The sequence below is a fragment of the Ailuropoda melanoleuca genome, chromosome 1, assembly GCF_002007445.2.
Source record: "Ailuropoda melanoleuca isolate Jingjing chromosome 1, ASM200744v2, whole genome shotgun sequence".
In the NCBI taxonomy this organism is placed as follows: Eukaryota; Metazoa; Chordata; class Mammalia; order Carnivora; family Ursidae; genus Ailuropoda; species Ailuropoda melanoleuca.
In genome coordinates, this window is record NC_048218.1 from 170,279,978 (window position 1) to 170,300,555 (window position 20,578).

The 20,578-nt window shown below is 41.7% G+C and overlaps 1 protein-coding gene across 2 annotated transcripts in view; it reads left to right on the forward strand.

Annotated features, from left to right (window-relative positions):
• The window catches only part of BMPER (BMP binding endothelial regulator), a 248,653-nt gene that overhangs the window by 131,514 nt on the left and 96,561 nt on the right, over positions 1-20,578 (forward strand). For both annotated transcript variants that reach the window (XM_034670310.1, XM_034670315.1), the window contains exons 7-11: positions 2,775-2,874; positions 8,750-8,859; positions 12,140-12,280; positions 14,396-14,500; positions 17,803-17,848. In XM_034670310.1, the coding sequence (XP_034526201.1) occupies positions 2,775-2,874; positions 8,750-8,859; positions 12,140-12,280; positions 14,396-14,500; positions 17,803-17,848 (502 nt within the window). The remainder of the gene's footprint in view (positions 1-2,774; positions 2,875-8,749; positions 8,860-12,139; positions 12,281-14,395; positions 14,501-17,802; positions 17,849-20,578) is intronic.

The window sequence follows — 20,578 nt, forward strand, 5'->3', positions numbered from 1 at the left end:
AACCTCGCCATAAGGCCTAACTGCAAGGGGGTCTGAGAAATGTAGTGTTGGTCTGTGTCCGGAGAAGAAACCGGTTTTAGTGAGCATATACTTGCTTCTAAAATGGACACTGAGCCTGAGTTTTATCCCGGATGCAGCAGAAAGTCATCCGTCACTTTAGCATGGGGACACGCTCAGTGGTGACGTAGGCTCCGTAAAGTGAGTGATTTTTGTATGTTCTATTCATTGCTGCCTCCTCAGCATATGTAGGCCTTAAACACACATTTGATCCAATAATGAAATGACAGATGGAGGTTGGAGAGGAGCCGTGGACATACTGAACTTTCCAGGATGGATTAGTGCAAGAGAGCTGAGGCAGGGAAGCCAGTTAGAAAGGTTGGGATAATCTGATAGAGCCTGAGTTAGCGCAGTTACAGTAGGAATTCGTTACACGTTTAGAAACAGAATTGTTCACTTCTATTTTAACTTTCCTGGTTTACAGCACGGCCACATCTCCTGGTTTAACCAGATTCCCTGCCGAGTTGAAATCATAGAAGCAGGTTGTGAGCCCAAAAGGGCTGGCACTTTCTTTGGAGGTATTAATTGGAATGCAGCCTTGGGACTTGGGCTATGCCACAATACTGCAACCCAAACAAAATAAAACTTGACTAAACCAGCAAACCCGATTGGAGTTCAAGTTACTTTAATGGGCTCTTGGGAAAGACAAACTGCAGTTATATTATGTATGCAAAATCTGCTCTTTGACCTCAGCGTAAGGAAAAGTACTGGAGCCCACATCATCTTCTGCCAGCTTCCTGAAGCATTGGGCAAGTTAACTCCTATGCAATTATGCACCATTTTTTAAAAATTTTAATTTTGCAATATGCTTGAAAAATAGGTGCCGCTCCAACAAGAACAGAGAATATCGATGGAAAGAATATGTTCTCTGTGCGCCTACAAGAAGCCAACACACAGGCAGCCTCGTGTGGCCTGAGGCTTCAAGATTTTAGGAAGTTGCTTGCAGATGAATTTTTTTGAAATTAAAAGTTAAGGGAAGCATTATGTCCTCCCTCTAGGTTTAGCTTTTGTGGTTTATGTATAAGCTGGGGCCGACCGCAGAGTCTGACCTAGACTCAGGTTATGTGCCTCTGAAGTCTGGGGAAAGGCCCGATGTTAGGATTATGCTGCGTGGAGTGAGGAACCTCACAGAAAACAGCCAGGGATTCTTAGGAGATTTTTAGTGATTCTTGCTGATCTGGAAATAATGTAAAAACAACAGAAGAGCTTTTTGTGGTATTTTTGCATGCTCTCTATTGGTTTGGGGAAGAATCCAATGTGAACGTGGCTTAAAAATAATAAATATTTAAAAAGACATAACGTGCCCTACCCTTTTCATCCACTCGCACCAAAAAATAAACAGTAATAACAAAACTGGCAAGAAGAGGAAGGGAGAGCAGGAACAATGGACGCTGCTGTGGGTGTGGATGGGCATGAATATGACCCAGACGGCTAACGTCTGGTGTTACTGCAGAAAGTGCTGGAGAAGGTGTGAGGAAAGGCCGCAGGGAATCTTTCCCTTCTTTGAGGCGTGAGTTCCTCATTTCCTGAGGCCTCTTGAGATATAAATTACCGGTTTCAGACAGCGGGTACCTGAGGGTTTACTAGTTTGCTTTCTAGCTCAAATCCCAGAGAAGCCAATCCATTGAAATTCCATTGCCTAGTGATCTGTTTACCAAATCTACCGATTTTTCTTTAAAAAAATTAATTATTCATGAATTTGATAGCAATTCATTTTGCACAGGATAGTTTTCACATGAGCCTTACAAAAGTGTTGGATGTAAATTGACTGGAAAGCACTTTTCTTTTCCCCTGCCCCAGCTTTCTGAATATTCAATTACAAGTTGCTGAGGCTGGAAAAACAGATGCCTCTGGTGAGACATGAAGGAGGGGGAATAGGCATGCTGCATCTTCGAGTTGCAGAGAGGGGAGACATACTGATGGCCAGAGGAGGGGGACACACTGAGGTAAAGAATGAGTGTCAGAAAGGAGGAAAGGGCAGAGAATCAGGGGTAGGGAAAAATTCGAAGGCTTTAGAACATCTCCCTTAGGTGGCTGAGCCTCTGCCATTCCTTCCAATATCAATCATCATTTGCCTTCTACTTATGATAGAAACAGGTTTGGTTAGCTGAGTGAATTCAGAGAAATGGTTCTTCTGAATACTGGCTTTCAGCGTATTCATTTTCAGCAGCCACGCTTCTTCCTTAAATCCAAGCCTCATTGAGTCATGCTAGCAACAACTTTAAGCAGTGGTAGGAAGGGAAGTATTCTTGGAGGAAGATGTCTGCAGAACCTACAGAAAGATAGGGGTCTGAAAGAGGAGGAAAAAATCTCAGTAAAATCTAGAGGGCTCCTTTGCTTGCTTGGGGGTTGGAAAGAGAGGCCAACTTGTCCCCGTTTGCCCAAGACTTCTCCAGTTTTAGTACTGAAAGCCTCCGATCGGGCAAAATGAGATGGTTAGCTAGTCCTGAGAAGGAAAAAGATAAATAAAGGTGGTGTTGGGTGGGGAGGGGGGATGGTGTAATAATCTCTTTAGGGGCAGCCTTTTCGAGGGTGTAGTGCATGTGGCCTACAGGGAAGATAATCGGAGAGTTGGAGAAGTTACACAGATGTGAGCAGTCACCCCAGGGACCTAATACCAGGGAAGGCACTAGGTTTGTTGCAGACATCTTGATTATATAGTATATATGCACTTACTTTTCTAAATGTGCTTTTTTTTCTCTCTCTCTTTTCTTCAGGGAGGCAGGACACAGTGCGTGAGAGAAGTCTGTCCCATTCTCTCCTGTCCTCAGCACCTTAGCCACACTCCCCCAGGACAGTGCTGCCCCAAATGTTTGGGTGAGTGACTGTTTTCAGATCAAAGAACAATGTAATTTATTCTTGGGAGTTTCTGCTGAGAGTCTTCATTCATTGTTATGTTGGAGTTCTCAGGTTGTCTTAGTTCATGGCTTATTAGAAATACCTGCTTCTTCTGATTATAGGAGTTTCTTTCTTTCCTGAGGTCTCTATAGGGATTTCTTTTTTCTTTTTCTTTTTTAAGATTTTATTTATTTATTTGACACAGAGAGAGAGAACAAGCATGGGAAGCAGCAGGCAGAGGCAGAGAGAGAAGCGGGCTCCTTGCTCAGCAATGTGGGACTTGATCCTAGAACCCCAGGATCATGACCTGAGCTGAAGGCAGATGCTTAACCCACTGAACCACCCAGCCACCCCATCTACAGGGGTTTCTTTGATCTGTATCTGTAAACCTGGTTCACCGGACAACCTGGGATAATAGCTCCTGATGGAAAGAACAGTATTGAAGAAACTATCTTTCACTGGGCATATGATGATCAGTAGAAATGATTAGTATTTTAAAGGCATGTGAAGTTAACACATGGAGGAATATACACCAGCATTACTTTCAGAGGCAAAAACATGCAGGAGGATAACACCAAAAGCAAGATGTTTGGAAAGGAACAATGAAAAATAGCCAACACAAAAGGAGGATTAGCTATTTCTTGCTGAGCATTTCCTATGTCCTAGGCGCCATGCAAAGCACTTTATATGGTTTTTCTCATTAAATTTTCTTAAGAAACTGTCCTGTGTAGGTGTGAAATGTATCATTCTGATATGCAATATAGGTGCTATGATTAGTACTATTGCAGAAATGGAGAGTGGATTCCCAGAAGGTGGCATAGCTAGTGAGCTACAGAGTCCCTGTGATTCCTAAGCCCATGCTCTAACCTGCTGCTGCTCAGCCTTGCTGGTGACGTGGGGAGTGGCACGCACATTGCTAATTGAAAAGAGACAGCCTGCCATGGAGAGTCTCTAGGACAAGAGATCCTTTGGCTCTTGTTAATAATCCATATGTCAACTTCTTACATGTGATCTTCAAGCTCTTGACTTAGCTGAGGTCAGACTCATATTCAAATAAAAGTAGCTTGAGCCAGCATCCAAATACAATAGAACATCTCCCACTAGAATCCCCCAGCAACCTCACTCAAATCTCTAGGGATCCTTGAGAAGGCTAACACGTTTCCTAGTCACCACTGGCTTTGTGTTTCTGCTCCTGCTGTTTCTCTCTTTATTTTCTTCTTCCTCCTCCTTATTCTCTCCTCTTTCACTTCTGCTTCTTCTCCTTCTTCTTCCCCTTTCCCTTCCTCCCTCCTCCTCCTCCTCCTTTTTCTTCTCCTCCTTGTCCTCCTTTAACTCATTTTGTACTTCCAGGAATACTCACTCTCCAGTCTTTCCACCTTATGTGGTGCTGTTGAATCAAGGTTTGTGTAGTAGATTTTACTGAAGGCTTGTGGTCAACGAGGAGGGCGATAACTTTACAGAGAAGGACAGCAAACAACATGAAATGGAGCCTTAAGCTCCCTTTGTTCTTAAAAGGTCTTAACTATTTTGCCTTTAGAAGAGTATCACTGTTTGTCTTTCATTTGGTCTCCAGCCTCCTTTCAGTTACTGTCCACACCCTTTTTTGATTCCTCTCTCCTTTCCATCATACCTTGCTTTTCTCAATTCCGGAACATCCTGTTGATGGATGTTTTTCATTCCCAGCTTATCACAGTCCATAGCCTGAAGTCTTTCTACAACCAAGTTGCCAAATAAAGGTATCTTGTTAAATGAAGGCAGTTTTCTCTTCTTCGAGGGATTCTTCTGCCAACTCTTCATCTAATAATGTTTACCTTCCTGCTGCACATGCACACACACGTGCATGTGTGCACGTGCACACACACGTGCACACACATGCATGCGCGCACACACACGTGCGCACATGCACACACGTGCACGCGCACGCACGCACGTACGCACGCACGCGCACACATGCGTGTACACGCATGCGCGCGCACACACACGCGCACACACACACGTGCATGCGCACACACACACACTGCTTTTTAAGTAACTATGAAATAATTAAAAGAACAAAGGAGAATTGTTTAGACATGCCTGATAAAAGACATTTCCACTGAGATATGTGCTTCCTGGGTTGCCAGTGTGTGCTTGTACCCCTGGCATAGTTAGCTAGTTCTCTGTGGTTGAAATCATCACGCTTCTGGTCATGGTGGACACAGCATTCCATCTAAGCAGAAAAGTCATCACAGAGGAGGTGGCATTTGGGGCCTGACATTGAAGATAAGTAGGTTTGATTAATGCTTTGAAGCCCATACCGTGGATGTGCTGAGTCAGCTCAGAAACTTCTCATATGAGCAATAGCTGTTGTATTGAATGCAGATTTTCTTGTCCACTTGTGGTCATAAAACAGACTACAAAAGGAGTGGCAAGTCTTAGGAAACTTGAAAATCATAATTCTCCCAAATGAGACCTTTTTTGATTGACCTAAACCCCAGTGGAATAATGTGGAAATGACTTAAATTAGGCTGTGTATGGAGTCTCTGAACCACTCTTTTGAATGTTTTATCTTATTTTGGGCCATGATGACTTTGGGATTAAGGTAAGATTTTGTGTTCCTCACGGGTAAAAAGAAACATACCCACACTATAAAAGACAGAACGGAAAAAAAGGAAACATTAGGATACTTTCTAGATCCTGAAATCTTAGACCAATTAGACTTTTGGCTGGTGGACACCAATTTGCTGTTAAATATTCCTTTGACCAGGACTCATTTACATGGCATACCTCTGCCTTTTGCACTGCAACGTTCTCTTCCTCTCTGTCTCATTTTCAAGGAAGAGACCCATCAGAAGTTTGTGTATACCGAGCACCCAGTGCCGCTCTCAGAGTGACACAGCCTAGGATCCTATTGGAACTATACTACTGTGATAAAAGCTTCACATCAGTGTTTTTAGGTAAAAGTTATATTTTATTGAGTGATAATCTGGGTAGTTGTTCACATTTGTTCAGGGGGATAAACTTGTTGAAGAGTCTTTTTGTTCAGTGATCTACTGATGCATCAGTCCACCAACCCATCCAGCCATTTGTTCACCTATTCATTCATTCATCCATGCCACAGTACTAAGTACTATATATGTAGTAAAAGCTACGAGCTGTGGGGACACAGGAAGGGGCTGCTCATTCTAAGAGGTACAAGGACCTCTGAGGAGGTCGTGTGGAGCTCAGCCATAAAGAAGATATATTTTGATTGGTGGAGAAAGAAGCTTGACTGTATTTATATAATTTCTATCCTGCCTCTTGCCAAACAGGATTTAAGGCCACTTACAAAATACATGAAGCACATGTACATAAAAGATAGGAAAAAGGCAAACACATTTGTAAAAATTGCTAAATTGAAACAGAGCTATTTTTAATTCTTGAAGGATAGAAAAATACCTCTGATAGATTAATAGAGAGGACAGTGTTTACAACAGTGAAAAATAACATCACCATCATTTTTATAGTAAATGCAAAAAAGAAAAAAAGATATGCCTAGGGATGTTGCTTATGCTAGAATATCCTAAAACCAAGGTGTGATACAACAGAAGTGATTCTAATGGGGTGGGTGGCCCGCACACAGCTTCCTGATGTTTCAGGGCCTAGAGGAAAATCTAGAGAAAGGCTGAATTTTGTATTTTGCGGGTAATCCTCTAATTTAGTCTATAAGTTCTCACAAGCTCCAAGAAACTAGGACCTGGGTGTACACATAAAAATACCTGTGTTACAATAGCTAAATTGTGGAAGGAGCCGAGATGCCCTTCAGCAGATGACTGGATTAAGAAGTTGTGGTCCATATATACAACGGAATATTACTCAGCTATCAGAACAAGTTCTCAACATTTGCTGCAACATGGACGGCACTGGAGGAGATAATGCTAAGTGAAATAAGTCAAGCAGAGAAAGAATTATATGGTTTCTCTCATCTATGGAACATAAGAACTAGGAAGATAGGTAGGGGAAGAAAGGGATAAAGAAAGGGGGTGTATCAGAAGCATGAGAGACTGTGGACTCTGAGAAACAAACTGAGGGCTTCAGAGGGGACGGGGTGGGGGAATGGGATAGGCTGATGATGGGTAGTAAGGAGGGCACGTATTGCATGGTGCACTGGGTGTTATACACAACTAATGAATCATCGAACTTTACATAAAAAACTAGGGATGTACTGTATGGTGAGTAACATAATATAATAAAAAAATAAAAAAAAATAAGCATAGGGGCGCCTGGGTGGCTCAGCAGTTAAGCGTCTGCCTTCGGCTCAGGGTGTGATCCCGGCGTTATGGGATTGAGCCCCACATCAGGCTCCTCTGCTATGAGCCTGGCTTCTTCCTCTCCCACTCCCCCTGCTTGTGTTCCCTCTCTCACTGGCTGTCTCTATTTCTGTCAAATAAATAAATAAAATCTTAAAAAAAATAAGCATAAAACAAAAAAAATTAAATTAAAAAAATACCTGTGTTAGTTGGGTTATTAATACTTGCTCAGTGAAAATACAGTCATTTAGCTAAATTTTGTCTTACCATGAAAGGGTTTTTGGTTATATACTCTAGTATCAGAATTGTAGGTAGAGAGGGCCATGTGTTATCATGAGGGGGCATTATTGGTACCATTTTACAAGTGACCTTAGTGAGGCCTGGAGAAATACTCAAGGTCACCAGGAGATCCATATGTGAAACCCAGATTATAACTTACTGCCATCTTTTGAGGCAAGTTTACTTCTGGTAGTTAAGAACCAAACTAATGACTTAATTCTGTATCCTAGCCTTGAAGTTGACTCTAGCAAGAATATAGAATTTTTCTTGACTCCTATTGATGGTAATTCCAACAATTCTGATTCTGAGAGTAGTGTTTAATATGTGCCTATAGGTATTTTCAGCATTTCACTGGGCCTCCTGATTTATGGAGATTGCTTTTAATCTTTTTATAAGAAGAAAGACTGTAGATGTAAATCTAACGAGTGACTATGAATCTTTGACTTCTTAACTCAGTCCCTGATTCAAGTAACATGTCACGAATGTTTCTATATGCTCCAGGGAGTAGAAGCTCACATACTGAAAGAAAGGAGGAAATTGGATTGTAGTCTTTATTTGGGTTTGCTTTTATGGCCCTTTTGGTCACCAATCAGATCTTCACATCAGGGAAAACTAAGCTAATTCTACAGAGGTGCGGTGCCTATTCGTGGGCACTTGGGCAATTGGCATGTGGGTTGGATTCTGCCTTTATGCACATTTTGAATTAGTGCCATCCTTTATACCAGTGGACTTGTCATGACTCCAACTGAGATGCTATATCATTGGTTCTTCTTTTTGCTCATTCTAGTTCTTCTTGGGATATCTTGACTCCTTTTGCCTCTTCCCTGCCAATACCTTCTTTCTGGATAATTTTTGCTTGTTCTTTAAAATGCAGCTCAGGCATTACATCCTCCAAGAAGTCTTCTCTGTCCTCCCTGTCCCCACAGTTCCCATGTTGGCTTCTTTCCAGAACTTACCATATTGTTGTGTTGAAATCAGTTTTTGTGGGTTTGTTTCACCAGTAGACTGTGAGTTCCATGAGGGCAAGTCGACACAGACCTAGTCATCTTGGTTCACTAAGATGGTATTAAAGATTTGTTGAACTTACAAGAGTCAGTGTGGAATCAAACTCTTTATAACGAAAGCTCTCTACATTAATGACTCCGGGGAATTCCCTGGGAACATCTAACCCAGGACTATTTTTGTGCACCAGTTTTACCTGGTCTTGTGAGAATGTTTAACAGCCCTGTGATATAATTAATTGTTCATGATAAAGTGGGACATCCTGGCTTCTGTCTTGCTTACACCATGCTGTTGCTTCTCTCTAGGTCAGAGGAAAGTGTTTGACCTCCCATTTGGAAGCTGCCTCTTTCGCAGTGATGTTTATGACAATGGATCTTCATTTCTCTACGATAACTGCACTGCATGCACCTGCCGGGTAAGGTGGTTCTGAGGGGCTGCTGTCCAACCATGACTGCAGTTGGGGTTTTATTATTAACATTATAGCCAAATGTGATAATGTGTTACTTACTGGAAGGAGGCATTATCAATGCCATTTTACTAGTTAAGATCATACTCAAGGTTGCAAGGAAGTTTGAACAGAGGACCCAAATTACAATTCACTGTTATCTTCCCAGGACTTACAAGTTAGCTTTTGGAGGTGAGAACTAAAGTCTGAGGGGGCTATCCTGAGGTACTTTCTAACATCAGAGTCATAGATGTGACAGTATTCTCTGGCTCTAACTATCCAAGATGAATTCCTTGACATACCTCGCAATAAAAATAACTTGAATCACATTCAAGAGGAAAGAAAGGCATGGATTTACAGTTCATCCCAAAGATAAACCTGTTAGTTCAGGAAGAGAATATTTGTGTTTCGTTCATTGTACCATTTCTTAGTTGAGGCATTGCTTGCTTTTCTCCAGAGGGAACCGAGGTCTAATGACTGGTAAAGAAAGAATTCCACAGCTCCAGAATTTTAAAGGGATACACATCACACATTCATTGACTGTGCTTATGCAGTGATTTATTTTTAAAACCAAGAAGGGGATCATTTCAATGGGAGATGTGAGGATCATTCATTAGCGAGTTAACCCAAACATGTGTGTGACATGAATTTAGAATAATGCATTTTGGTGGTGATGGTTGTTGTTTTGTTTTTAATAACTAAAGGGATAGAGAGGGAAAGAGAGGAGTTTTGCTCAGTGTCAGCTGTGAGTCAGTGGCTAGGATTAGAGTTCAGCAGTTCCTGATTACTTGAGGCATGCTCTGTTAAGTAGCATGCACTACTTCAGGGGGTGGCTGAATAGGGGCTGAACTGTCTGTTCCCTGGCACTGAACACTGAGTATTTCCTAAGCCTGGGATTACTTTCCTCAGGCTCCTTCCTCTCATCTGTGGTTTTCACTGTCCTATACTAACCATATAGCTACTCCTTCTGTTTGCCTTGGTCTCCATCCTCCAGACTTTTCTTCTTCTCCAGGAATTTCACAGGTTATAGCTTCCTCTTGAGGGTACTGCACCTTTGATGAAACACATCACATCCCCAATTCTCTTAATTGCAGGAAAGCAGACTGAGAATCTGTTATGCTTGCAATGCTTTGGGTCTCATGGATTCTTTGAGAGAAGATTAGGCAACATGTCCCAGTACTCAAAAAAGTGTAATTAATATATTTCCTTCAAGAGGTTGTCTTTTGTCAGAGTATGCGTCCACAGTCATCTTTGGGAAATTGGATGCTTGAAGAATCAAGCTATAGTCATTTTGGATAATCAGTATTATTTTCTATCTGCTTAGAGCTTCCCTTTCCAACATCTCCATCCAGTGCCATGGCAGGTGCAGGAAACTGTTTAATAGTACTCTGAGCACAGTATGGTTTCAGGTCTTTGTGCCTTGAGATTTGAGGATTCCTCTATCTGGAGTGTATCTTCATCTTCTTTCAATTTGATTAGCAAACTCCTCTTCGTACACAACCGGCCTATCTCACATATTGCCTCCTCTGGGGAGGCTTTCCTGACTCACTTAGGTAGGTAATTACTTTTCCTTTCTGTTACCTTTATACCTTTACTAATTCTGTTTACTACATTATATTGCAATTTATTTGTTCACATGGTTCTCTCTCTCCTTTTGCTCTGTGAGCACTGTGTAGACAGAAGCACATCCATCCATCTTCGTATTCCCATTGCTTAAACTACTGCCAGGCATATGATCTAATGGGTGTGTGTGTGTGTATGTGTAATGAAAGTTGGGAAATGTACTACCGTGAAGTATGTATTACTTGAGAGCTGGTGAGTGCCCTGTTTTCAAATTAGAAATCAAGACATGCAGCTTGGCAAAGGACTTTTTTTCCAATTTATGAGTTGACCTATAATAATTTCTATGTGCCAGAAACTGTGCCAAGTGCTGTACATATTTCATTTAAATTGTACAATAAACCTGAGGAGTAGGTACTCTCACCTCCATTTTGAAGATGAGGAATCTGAGGTCAGGGAGATGGATTCACATAAGCTACCACGCTAGTAAATGAACCGGTCTTGTCCCACGCTAACCCTGTTCATTATCTGCTGTGATAGAACCTTAAAAAGAAAACACAACTAATGCCATTTTTAAAAGGATTATTTCATTGTCATATTAGTCTTAGATGGATAAGTCAGGAGGAGTAGAGTAGGTGAATACCAGGAGTCCCTCCTGAAGTCATAAGATTAACGGAGAAGCTACGGAAGTTACATACGTTGATTCACACAACTGCTTGAGTGCTCTCTCAACACTAATAGGAGAGGGCTTGGTCTCATTTCCGTCTTCGGCCTCCCACTAACACTGCACTGTGAAGGGATTGCCCATCCACCGGGGACACCACTTTCCTCCAGCCCTGCCTGCCACCAAGTCTCACCAGTGTTTTGCTCTTACATTCATTCCAGCTGACAGCCTACTCCAGTGAAATTGCAACTTGTTGGCTGGGGAACGAAAGAAGTTTACATTTCTTAAATAGCTCTGAGTTTTCCTTTAGTGTGTTGTTGAATAAATCAGTAGGCACAATTTACTTGGCTGCTGTGTTCATGTGATGCCTCTTCTTTAGAAAGCAAGCCATGCCTCTTAAAGTTACAGATATAAACTCGTCACTCTCAGAGGGTAAATGGCCTGGTGAGGGTTACGTACTTTATAGAGGAGCCCTAGAGCCCAGGCGTGGTTTTGGAATTGCTCTTTCAGTTCTTCTGCGAACATGGAACACACTAAGGAATTTCATCTTGAGGAGGAACATTAGCTCTTAATGTTTACTTTTTGATTAGATATCATGCCTTTATGCAAAACTCCTTGAAGGTGGCATAAAGCCCTGGAGGAGACCCAAGAGAGCAATGTTAATGAAGGACGTGCAAGAGGAAAAGGGCAGGAAGAAGGAAACCGGTTGGCCCATAGTGAGCTGGACTTGCTTGCCACATGTTGGCTGGCGTGCAACCAGAAGTTTCTTGAACATTAAACTATAAACACTTGGAAGGTAGAGAGGGTACATCACACTTCTCAGAGCTGCTTCATCTTCTAGTCCAGATACCTCAACAACAAATAACATTTTGAAGGGAAAGAAAGATTTATTGCAACATGTTACAGTGCGGTATCTTCAGAATGTGTTTAAAGCAGTTAGTTGTGGGCTGTTAAAAGGAAGGCCAGCTGGGATGTTTGGTAGAGATGAAAGCATTTTTAATTCCTGGTTTGCCTTCGGGCCCCTAGGACTCTACCGTGGTGTGTAAGAAGAAGTGTTCCCACCCTGGTGGCTGCGTCAGAGGGGAGGAGACGTGTTGTGAAGAGTGTCTCCTGCGAGTGCCTCCAGAGGACGTCAAGGTGTGCAAGTTTGGCAACAAGATTTTCCGGGTATGTCACAAGCCAAGTGCCTGGGAAACACTATACTACACTGAAATGTAAAAGCTCCAGACAAAAGGCAGACCAGAGTAATCCGTATTTTGTAGACGTGTGTGTGTGTGTGCACGCAAATGTAATTATTTATATTGCAATATTATATATACCTATATTTAAAATCAAGTACATGTGGGGCAGAGAAGCAACTGTTTGGAAAAATGGTTTTCTTTGGCTTTATTTTTGCTTTACAAAGCGTTTTAAGCCTGTGAAATGTGATCGCCACATGTGGTGAGCCAGTGATTTGGCTTGAGCTGAAGATGCCCTGCCTTGATGTGCTGTTATGGGGGCCCTAATGACTGGGGGCGTCTCATTCACCTTAGTGTCTCTTTCCAAGATCCTGATGGTTCTCTAGCTTAATAATTTTAGAACTTTTCACAAAGCCCCTTTTTCAAAGAGAGATTTTTCTCACTTGGAAGATGCGCAGGTGAGAATGTTGATGCCAGCACAGCCGGTGAGCAAAGGTGAGAGAGCCTTGCCCCAACTGAGCCAGCAGAATTGTCCACCGACCATCTGCGACTCATCGACTGCTACCCGTAGTTTTCTGTTAGCATAGCTGTGCAGTGACCATGTAAACATCAGGATGAAGATTGTTGTCTTTGTGCAAAGGGCTTTCCTTCTGGTCTGTTGGATGGAGGGAGTCTTTCTGTACCTGAAGGTGCCACCTCAGGACATTCCTCAGACTGAGACCCTCGGAATCAAGTCAGACGTGGGAGCTCCTCTTGCAGCACTTAGCCAGATTTCCTTTTACGTTGACAGAGAGGCGGAGAGTGTTGATTCCTATGGAATCAGTAAGAAGACGTGATGTGTCATGCCCAAAGGAAGGGGGTCATGTGTGTTGTATTTATACCAACTTCTCGGAGCCTCTCATGTGTCCTTTTAACATAAAGTCCTTTTAACATAAAGTCGTCATCCGTTTCCAGAGCACCTGGATGCAATCGACTCCCCCTCATGCTGGTATTGTGTGCAAAGTGTTTTCAAGGCTCCTTGTACAAAGGTTCCTTTATGTGATGAGCCTAAAATAATTTGCAGAGAGTCATCTTTGAACCACCATATCCTAGAAAAATGCACTCAGAGAATTTGGACTAGTTGGATGCCCTTTAAGACAGATTTCAGTGAGGTCTTTCACTCCTGAGAAATAAAAGGCTCTCATAGTCCTTAATATGGCTTCCAAAAATGAGAAGGAAGAGGAGAAGGAGCAGTCATCATCAAAATCTGCTCTAGTCTCTCTGTTTTTAACAAAATCTGCTGCTTATGTCTACAGACCCACGAAGGAATCCTTGTTTTGTTTTCAGACCCATGTCTTGTGTGTGTAATCTGCTTTTCCACAAGCTGGACCATCATCCCTGCATGTTCTCTGGAGGGACAGGGCTTCTCGTGGCTGGGTATTTGGCAATTGCCTATTATAAATTCAATGAGCCAAAAGTATTCCTCAAAAAGCCCTCTCTGGGCTAGAAAACGTATTCCAAGGTGCTAACCAGCTTTTTGGGAAGAGAATATCAGACAGGCAGGGACACGTTGTCTTGGAATATTCTGTCTGGGCTCCACATATTTGGATGGCTTGCTGATCAGGTGTCTGCCTGGGCAGTGAGAGTCCTTTGAATTAGCCTCTGTTCTTTGCACATTCATGTCCTGTGTGGTCCAGAACTATGTCACATCTGGGAATGAACTAACCACTTTTGTACATCTCCACTGTTGGTGTCTGGGACAGCTTGAACATTTCAGTTCTATCAAACAGGAACATTAGACCTTTGCTACTGCATCATGTATGAAAACTCAGGTTTGTCTTCCAGGGTGAAGCTAAGTAAACAATGCAGGAGAAGCAAGATGCAAATATGATTTGGTTAGATGCACAAGAATTCTTTTTATATCCTGGAGAGGGAGCACACACACACACACACATACCCTCCAATTGGACAGGTGGAGAAAGACACCTCAGGGTAATTTAGTCTGATGATGGATCCCTCAATTCAGGGTAAGAAATGCTCCCCTTGGCAGAGAAATCCCAGCCTGTTGGATTAGCTCTCATCTGCCTCCAGCTGATAGCAAAATCCTGTGCTCTCTCCCCCGTAGGATGGAGAGATGTGGTCCTCTGTGAATTGTACCATCTGTGCTTGTGTGAAAGGCAAGACAGAGTGTCGAAAGAAGCAGTGTGTTCCCATCAGCAGCTGCCCGCAGGTATGTCTGGAGTGCAGGTTGGTTTCTTCTTTACCTTAAGGTCTTGGGAAACATCCTACACGTGGCATGGTTACATGCCATCTTCTGAGCACACAATCCAGATCTGCTGGTACTTCCAGGTTCCTGAACAGCCACAACCCCCTTTGCAAGGCTCACTCCTTCTTTTTTGCACTTCCCAACCAGATCCTAGTCCCACGTGAAAATAGCTCTTAACCTTGCACTTGTCCCAAATCTCCTATTTCTCATTGACTTTCCCCACTTTGTTTTAATGTCTCCAATTCCTGTTAGATCTGCTCTCTTGTTCCTTTTGTTGGCTTTTCTGTTGAACACCATAACCAGCCTTCCCATTTTTCTCTTCTCTTTCTCTCTTCCCAAATTGGGGATTCTTTCCCTTAGCCGTTCAAAGTAGTATGTAGTTGTTTAGTAAGAAACTCCCCGAGGGGTTTCTCCTAGTGGCCTAGCAGCACCCCCGACCCCTTTACTATATTTTCTTTCCCTAACCCTGGCCTCTGTTGTAGCCCCAAATGGAAATAGCGCCCCTATGGAAATATCTCTTTTCAGAAACCTCCAGTTCCAGCACTCCGAATAAAGCCGCCATTATCTTCTAAAGCATGAACTTCATTGAATTCACCTTGGCAACTTGAAACCTCTCAAGGTTTTATGCATTTTGGGAAAATGTCAAACCTATTCAGTACCTTCCAGTGAATGAAAAAATACATCCATATATTCAGGACATGTCCTCCCTTCTCTGTTATAGACAGCTTTTAATTTTATTCACATCTGTTATTATTATAAACAAAAAGTTGCTGTTTTTACTTGAGTGCCAAATGAGGCACAAAAAAACAACAGCTGTTGCTATTGCACAACTGAATGAAGGGGGTAGAAAAAAGGGGAAAAAAAAACCCTAATTAGTCTTGCTTTAAAAAGCCTCAGACATAAAACTGAAAACCTCCCATGAAAGAAAAAAAAAGGAGATACAATAAGGAGACTTGAACATGGTCTGCTTATAAATATTCATTGGGAAAAATGGGATCTCATCATTTATGCCAGTCCTTGGGGAACCCTCAGTGCTAATGAACTCCGGCAGCGCATGCTGGCAATAATGGGCTTCCTTATTCTACAAGACAAAAACAGCATGCTGTGCCAAACTGGTGGCCCAAGTGACCAGCCCCAGCAGGCCGTGGTGGGGTTTCCAGCTTTACTTGGGTCTCGCTTGCGGCAGGCTGGACGGTTTCACTGTCCTCTTGCTGTGGGGAGGTCAGCGTTCTTTCTGTCAGCGGCATCTCCTCTTTGACGACCTCGTGGGAGCCAGGAGCATTCCGTCTCCCCGTGTGCAGATCTTTCCCCCACCACACCCCCTCCTGGTCTTGTCAAAGCTTGTCCAGGCCTGGCTCCTGCCCCAGGGGCCACCTTTCTGTTTCTAGGCATCCTTCCATCCTGTTCCTCTGGTTCACACTTTCTTTCCTCAGGGGCCAGCACAAGGACTGTGGAAGATAACTTAGTTCTACCCTGGAAATCCCGTTAAATGCTTATTTCCCCTCCCTTGCATTGCCTGGGGAAATTTAAAAAAAAAGGTGTATTTTTTTTTTTTTTTGAAGAAGCAGACTCTATTCCCTGCTCTATCCTTGCTGCCTGCTACTCATCTCTTTTTCCAGAAGTATGTGTGCCTTGTTGAAGAAGGGTTTTATGGTTGGATTTCCTGTCCATCCTCCCTGGCAGTCCCCACCCTCCCTCCACCCCCCCCACCCCCACCCCCAGCCCTGGGGCAAAGAAGCACCTTGAGTGAGAAGGGCTGTGAGGGGTTCCAGTGGGGACAGGTTGTTGTAACACTGCTGTCTCATCATCACTGATATGTACTGAGACTTTCCCTGTAGTCGCAGGACTTACCCTGTTTAATGTTGAGACCAGCCCTTGGAGTTGGGTGCTGATACTAGACCCTTCTCACCAGTGAGGTCACAACTTGTCCAGAGTTGCAAGCTAGTTACATAGATCTTGGGAGCCTAGACTTCATAGCTTGTGCTTGATTTATTCCTTATGTGATTCAGTGAGATTACCAGCTCCACTCAGTTCCAGGAGAAGGGAGGTGGCAGTTTCTGCCAAGGTGCAGATGTAGGGGATCATCTAGTCACCCTTTGTTGGGGCCTTGGTTCAAGTAGCTCTGCCTCCTTCTGATAGAGCACTTCACTGCGCTCTCCTGGGGCCACCACTCCATGGGCCTGAGCCCACCTCAGTTGGTTTTGTCTTCAGCCGCTTTCAGTCACGAGAGACCGAAGGGGGGGGCCTCTGTGCCGGACAGAAATAGATAATCAAGCTCTAGGCAATGAAAATATGTCATAATGCCCCAAACCAGGGAGGGCTGAATGCAGCCAAGTTTTAAGTCTCATTCAAAGTTGTCATAGCCTTTAATGTACCCTTTTAGGCCTGGCTGATGCAAAAAATGAATGAGACGTGGTTCTAGTTCTTCAGTTCTCAACCAGCATTTTTTAAGTCAGTATAATTTTTTTTGAGTACCTAAATCCATTCTTTATGCAATTGACCACTAGTGGCAATTGACCGCATTTCTTTTTCTCTGTGAGTCTCATTGAGTCAGAGACAATGCCATTCTCTGATATCGACCCTGAGAATGTGTTTCCTCCTTTTAATGCCATGCATTAAAAAAAATTAGAAGAAATGGAACACAGGAGATTACACTGTATTTCCAGAAAGGTAATGGAAAATTACTCAGCATTTCAGAACCCTCAGTGTCATTGGCTTTGACTGCATAACAGTAACTTAACATGGATGGCATACCAGTTTCTGAAAGAAGAAATCTGACTGAATTTGTTCTGTAGCACAGGTATTGTCCATATCCATAGGCCCATGCTTGGGATATGATTTATTGTTTGGGCCCCTCTGACAAGCAAAGACTGGACATGGATCGAGAGGTTGACAGACGATTGCAATTTTTATGTGTGTGTGCTCGGTCTCTAGAGGGCTAATTTGGATATCAGTGAAAAGGTTGAATCCAGACTGTCTCCATCTTCCCCCATGTGAGAAAAATTGCACCAATGAGCCCCTTGGATATTATATTTCTCAGAGGATAAGAACAGGAAAGCTTTCTGAATGACTTTGCCTGGCATTAGAACCTGATACTTCAAAGTTCATTTTTGCCATCATCGTCACTGTCTGGGCATCAAGTTCAAATACAGCTTGGACTGATTTCATTGGTTTAACTGGTATTAGATTTTAAAAAAGACTTTGTCCTCAGCAGACTCTGTTTCTTAACATTAAATTTGTTTTTTTTTTTCTCCCCTCTTGATTAGGGTAAAATTCTCAACAGAAAAGGATGCTGTCCTATTTGCACCGAAAGTAAGTTTAGTTTATTCCTTTGGAAATTGCTATTAATATTTCTTTCACACTTTATAATTCAACAAGAAAAATGATGGTGTAAGGTTTTGCACATTTTGTGTCTCTCAGTATGGGATGGGATCACCCCACTTTCCTCCAGACACTTTAAGTCAATTGAAACCCTCTCACAGAAGCGCAAAATTGAGATGTTTCTGTTAGAATTTGTTGCTAATAGAAATTTAGAAGTTAAATGGTCTGATGAGGTTTTAAGAAGAACCAGATAACTTAATATGCATTTTAACTACTAGCATCTGCAGTCATAGCAGTTAAGGTGATATCCAGTAAAACCAACAATATACATAATCTGGGAGGGATTTTCCTTCTATCATTATGAAGCCAAACAGCCACATTTCCTCCTCCTCACCCACATCTGCACACTTAACCATTTCACCTGCTCACATCCAGTGTTACTGTTGGCAAAGTGAAACGAGGTCTTTCGACTAGCAGCGGTTTGTCATCCTGCTATATTTAAACTGAGTTTTGAGGGTTCTCTCTAACATAGCTTACTCTGAAAGCTGGCTGAGACTGCACTGCTAATCACTCAGAGCATAGCAACAAGTTCAATGTTATCCCCACATGTTGACATATGACTAGCAAATTGTCATTTTCAACCTTTTCAAATTCATATGGTTTTGAGACAGCTGATATTTTATTTATTTATTTAAATAAGCTTCATGTGTACAGCTTTATAATTTGACATCAGTATACACTAGGAAGTAATCACCACAAGCCTAATTACCATCCATCACCATAGAGTTGACTTTCTTCGTCCATTTCACACACACACCCTCCCCCATCTGCTTCCCCTCTGGCAACCATGAATCTGTTCTCTGTATCTCTGAGTTTGTTTTTATTTTGTTTTGTTTATTTGTTTGTTTTAGATGACACCTATGAGTGAAATCATGTGGTATTTATCTTTCTTCATCTGACTTATATCGCTTAGCAGAATACTCCATCCATGTTGTTACAAATGCAAGATTTTGTTCTTTTTTATGGCTATGTAATATTCCATTGTATAAATATACCACATCTTTACCCGTTCACATATCAGTAGACACTTCAGTTGTTTTCATATCTTGGTTATTGTAAATAATACTGCAATGAATATTGAAGTGCATGTGTCTTTCCAAATTAGTGTTTTTGTATTTTTCAGTTAAATACCCAGAAGTAGAATGGCTGAATCATATGGTAGAATTTTTTGAAGAATCTGTATACTATTTTCCATGCTGGTTGTACCAGTTTACATTCCTGCCAACAGTGGATGAGGGTTCCCTTTTCTGCATACCCTTCCTAACACTTCTTACTTCTTGTCTTTTTGATAATAGCCATTCTAACAGGTGTAAGGTGATACCTCATTGTGGTTTTGATTTTCATTTCCATAATTATTAGTGATGTTGAACATCTTTTCATGTGCCTGCTGGCCATCTGGATGTCTTCTTTGGAGAAATGTGTATTTGGAGCCTTTGCCCATTTTTAAAATTGGGTTGTTTGGTTTTTGTTGTTGAGTTGTACGAGTTCCTTATATATTTTGGTTATTAACCCTTTATCAGATGTATGGTATACAAATATCTTCTCTCATTCGGTATGTTGTCTTTTCATTTTGAAGATGGCTTCCTTTGTTGTGCAGAAGCTTTTTAGCTTGATGTAGTCCCACTTGTTTATTTTTGCTTCTGTTTTCCTTGCCTTTGGAGTCAGATTCACAAAGATGTCACTCAGATTGATATCAAGGACCATATTGCTTATGTTTTCTTCTAGGAATTTTGTGGTTTTTGGTCTTACAGTCAAGTCTTTAAATCCATTTGAGTTAATTTTTTTGTATAGTGAAATATAGTGGTCTAGTTTCATTCTTTTGCATGTGGCTGTTCAGTTTTCCTACAATCATTTATTGAAGAGACTGTCCTTTTTCCATTGTATGTTCTTGGCTCCTTTATCATACATTAATTGTCCATATATGTGTGGGTTTATTTCTGGGCCCTCATTTCTGTTCCATTAATCTGTATTCTGTTTTTGTACCAAAAAATATGATTGCTAGAGCTTTATAATATGGTTTCAAATCAGGGAGTGTGATACCTCCAGTTTTGTTTTTCCTTCTCAAGATTGCTTTGGCTATTTGGAGTCTTTTGTGGTTCCATACAAATTTTAGTATTATGTGTTCTAGTTCTGTGAAAAATGTTATTCGTATTTTGACAGGGATTGTATTGAATCTGTAGATTGCTTTAGGGAGTATGGACATTTTAACAATATTAATTCTTCTAATGTATGAGCATGAAATATCTTTCCATTTATTTGTGTCTTCAGTTTCTTTCATCAGTGTCTTATCGTTCAGTGCATAGGTCTTTTACTTCCTTGGTTACACTTATTTCTCAATATTTTATTCTTTTTGATGCAATTATAAGTGAAAAATTTTTAAAGATTTTCTTTCTGATGTTTTGTTATTAGCCATAGATTTCTGTATATTGATTTTATACTCTGCAATTTTACTACATTCATTTATTAGTTCTAATTGTTTTACGGTGGATTTTTTTAGGAGATATATATATATATATATCATCTGCAAGTAACAACAGTTTTTCTTCTTCCTTTCTGATTTGGACAACTTTTATTTCTTTTACTAACCTAGTTGCTTTGGGTAGTACTTCCAATACTCTGTGGTGAGAGGGGGCATTCTCATCTGGTTTCTGATCTTAGAAG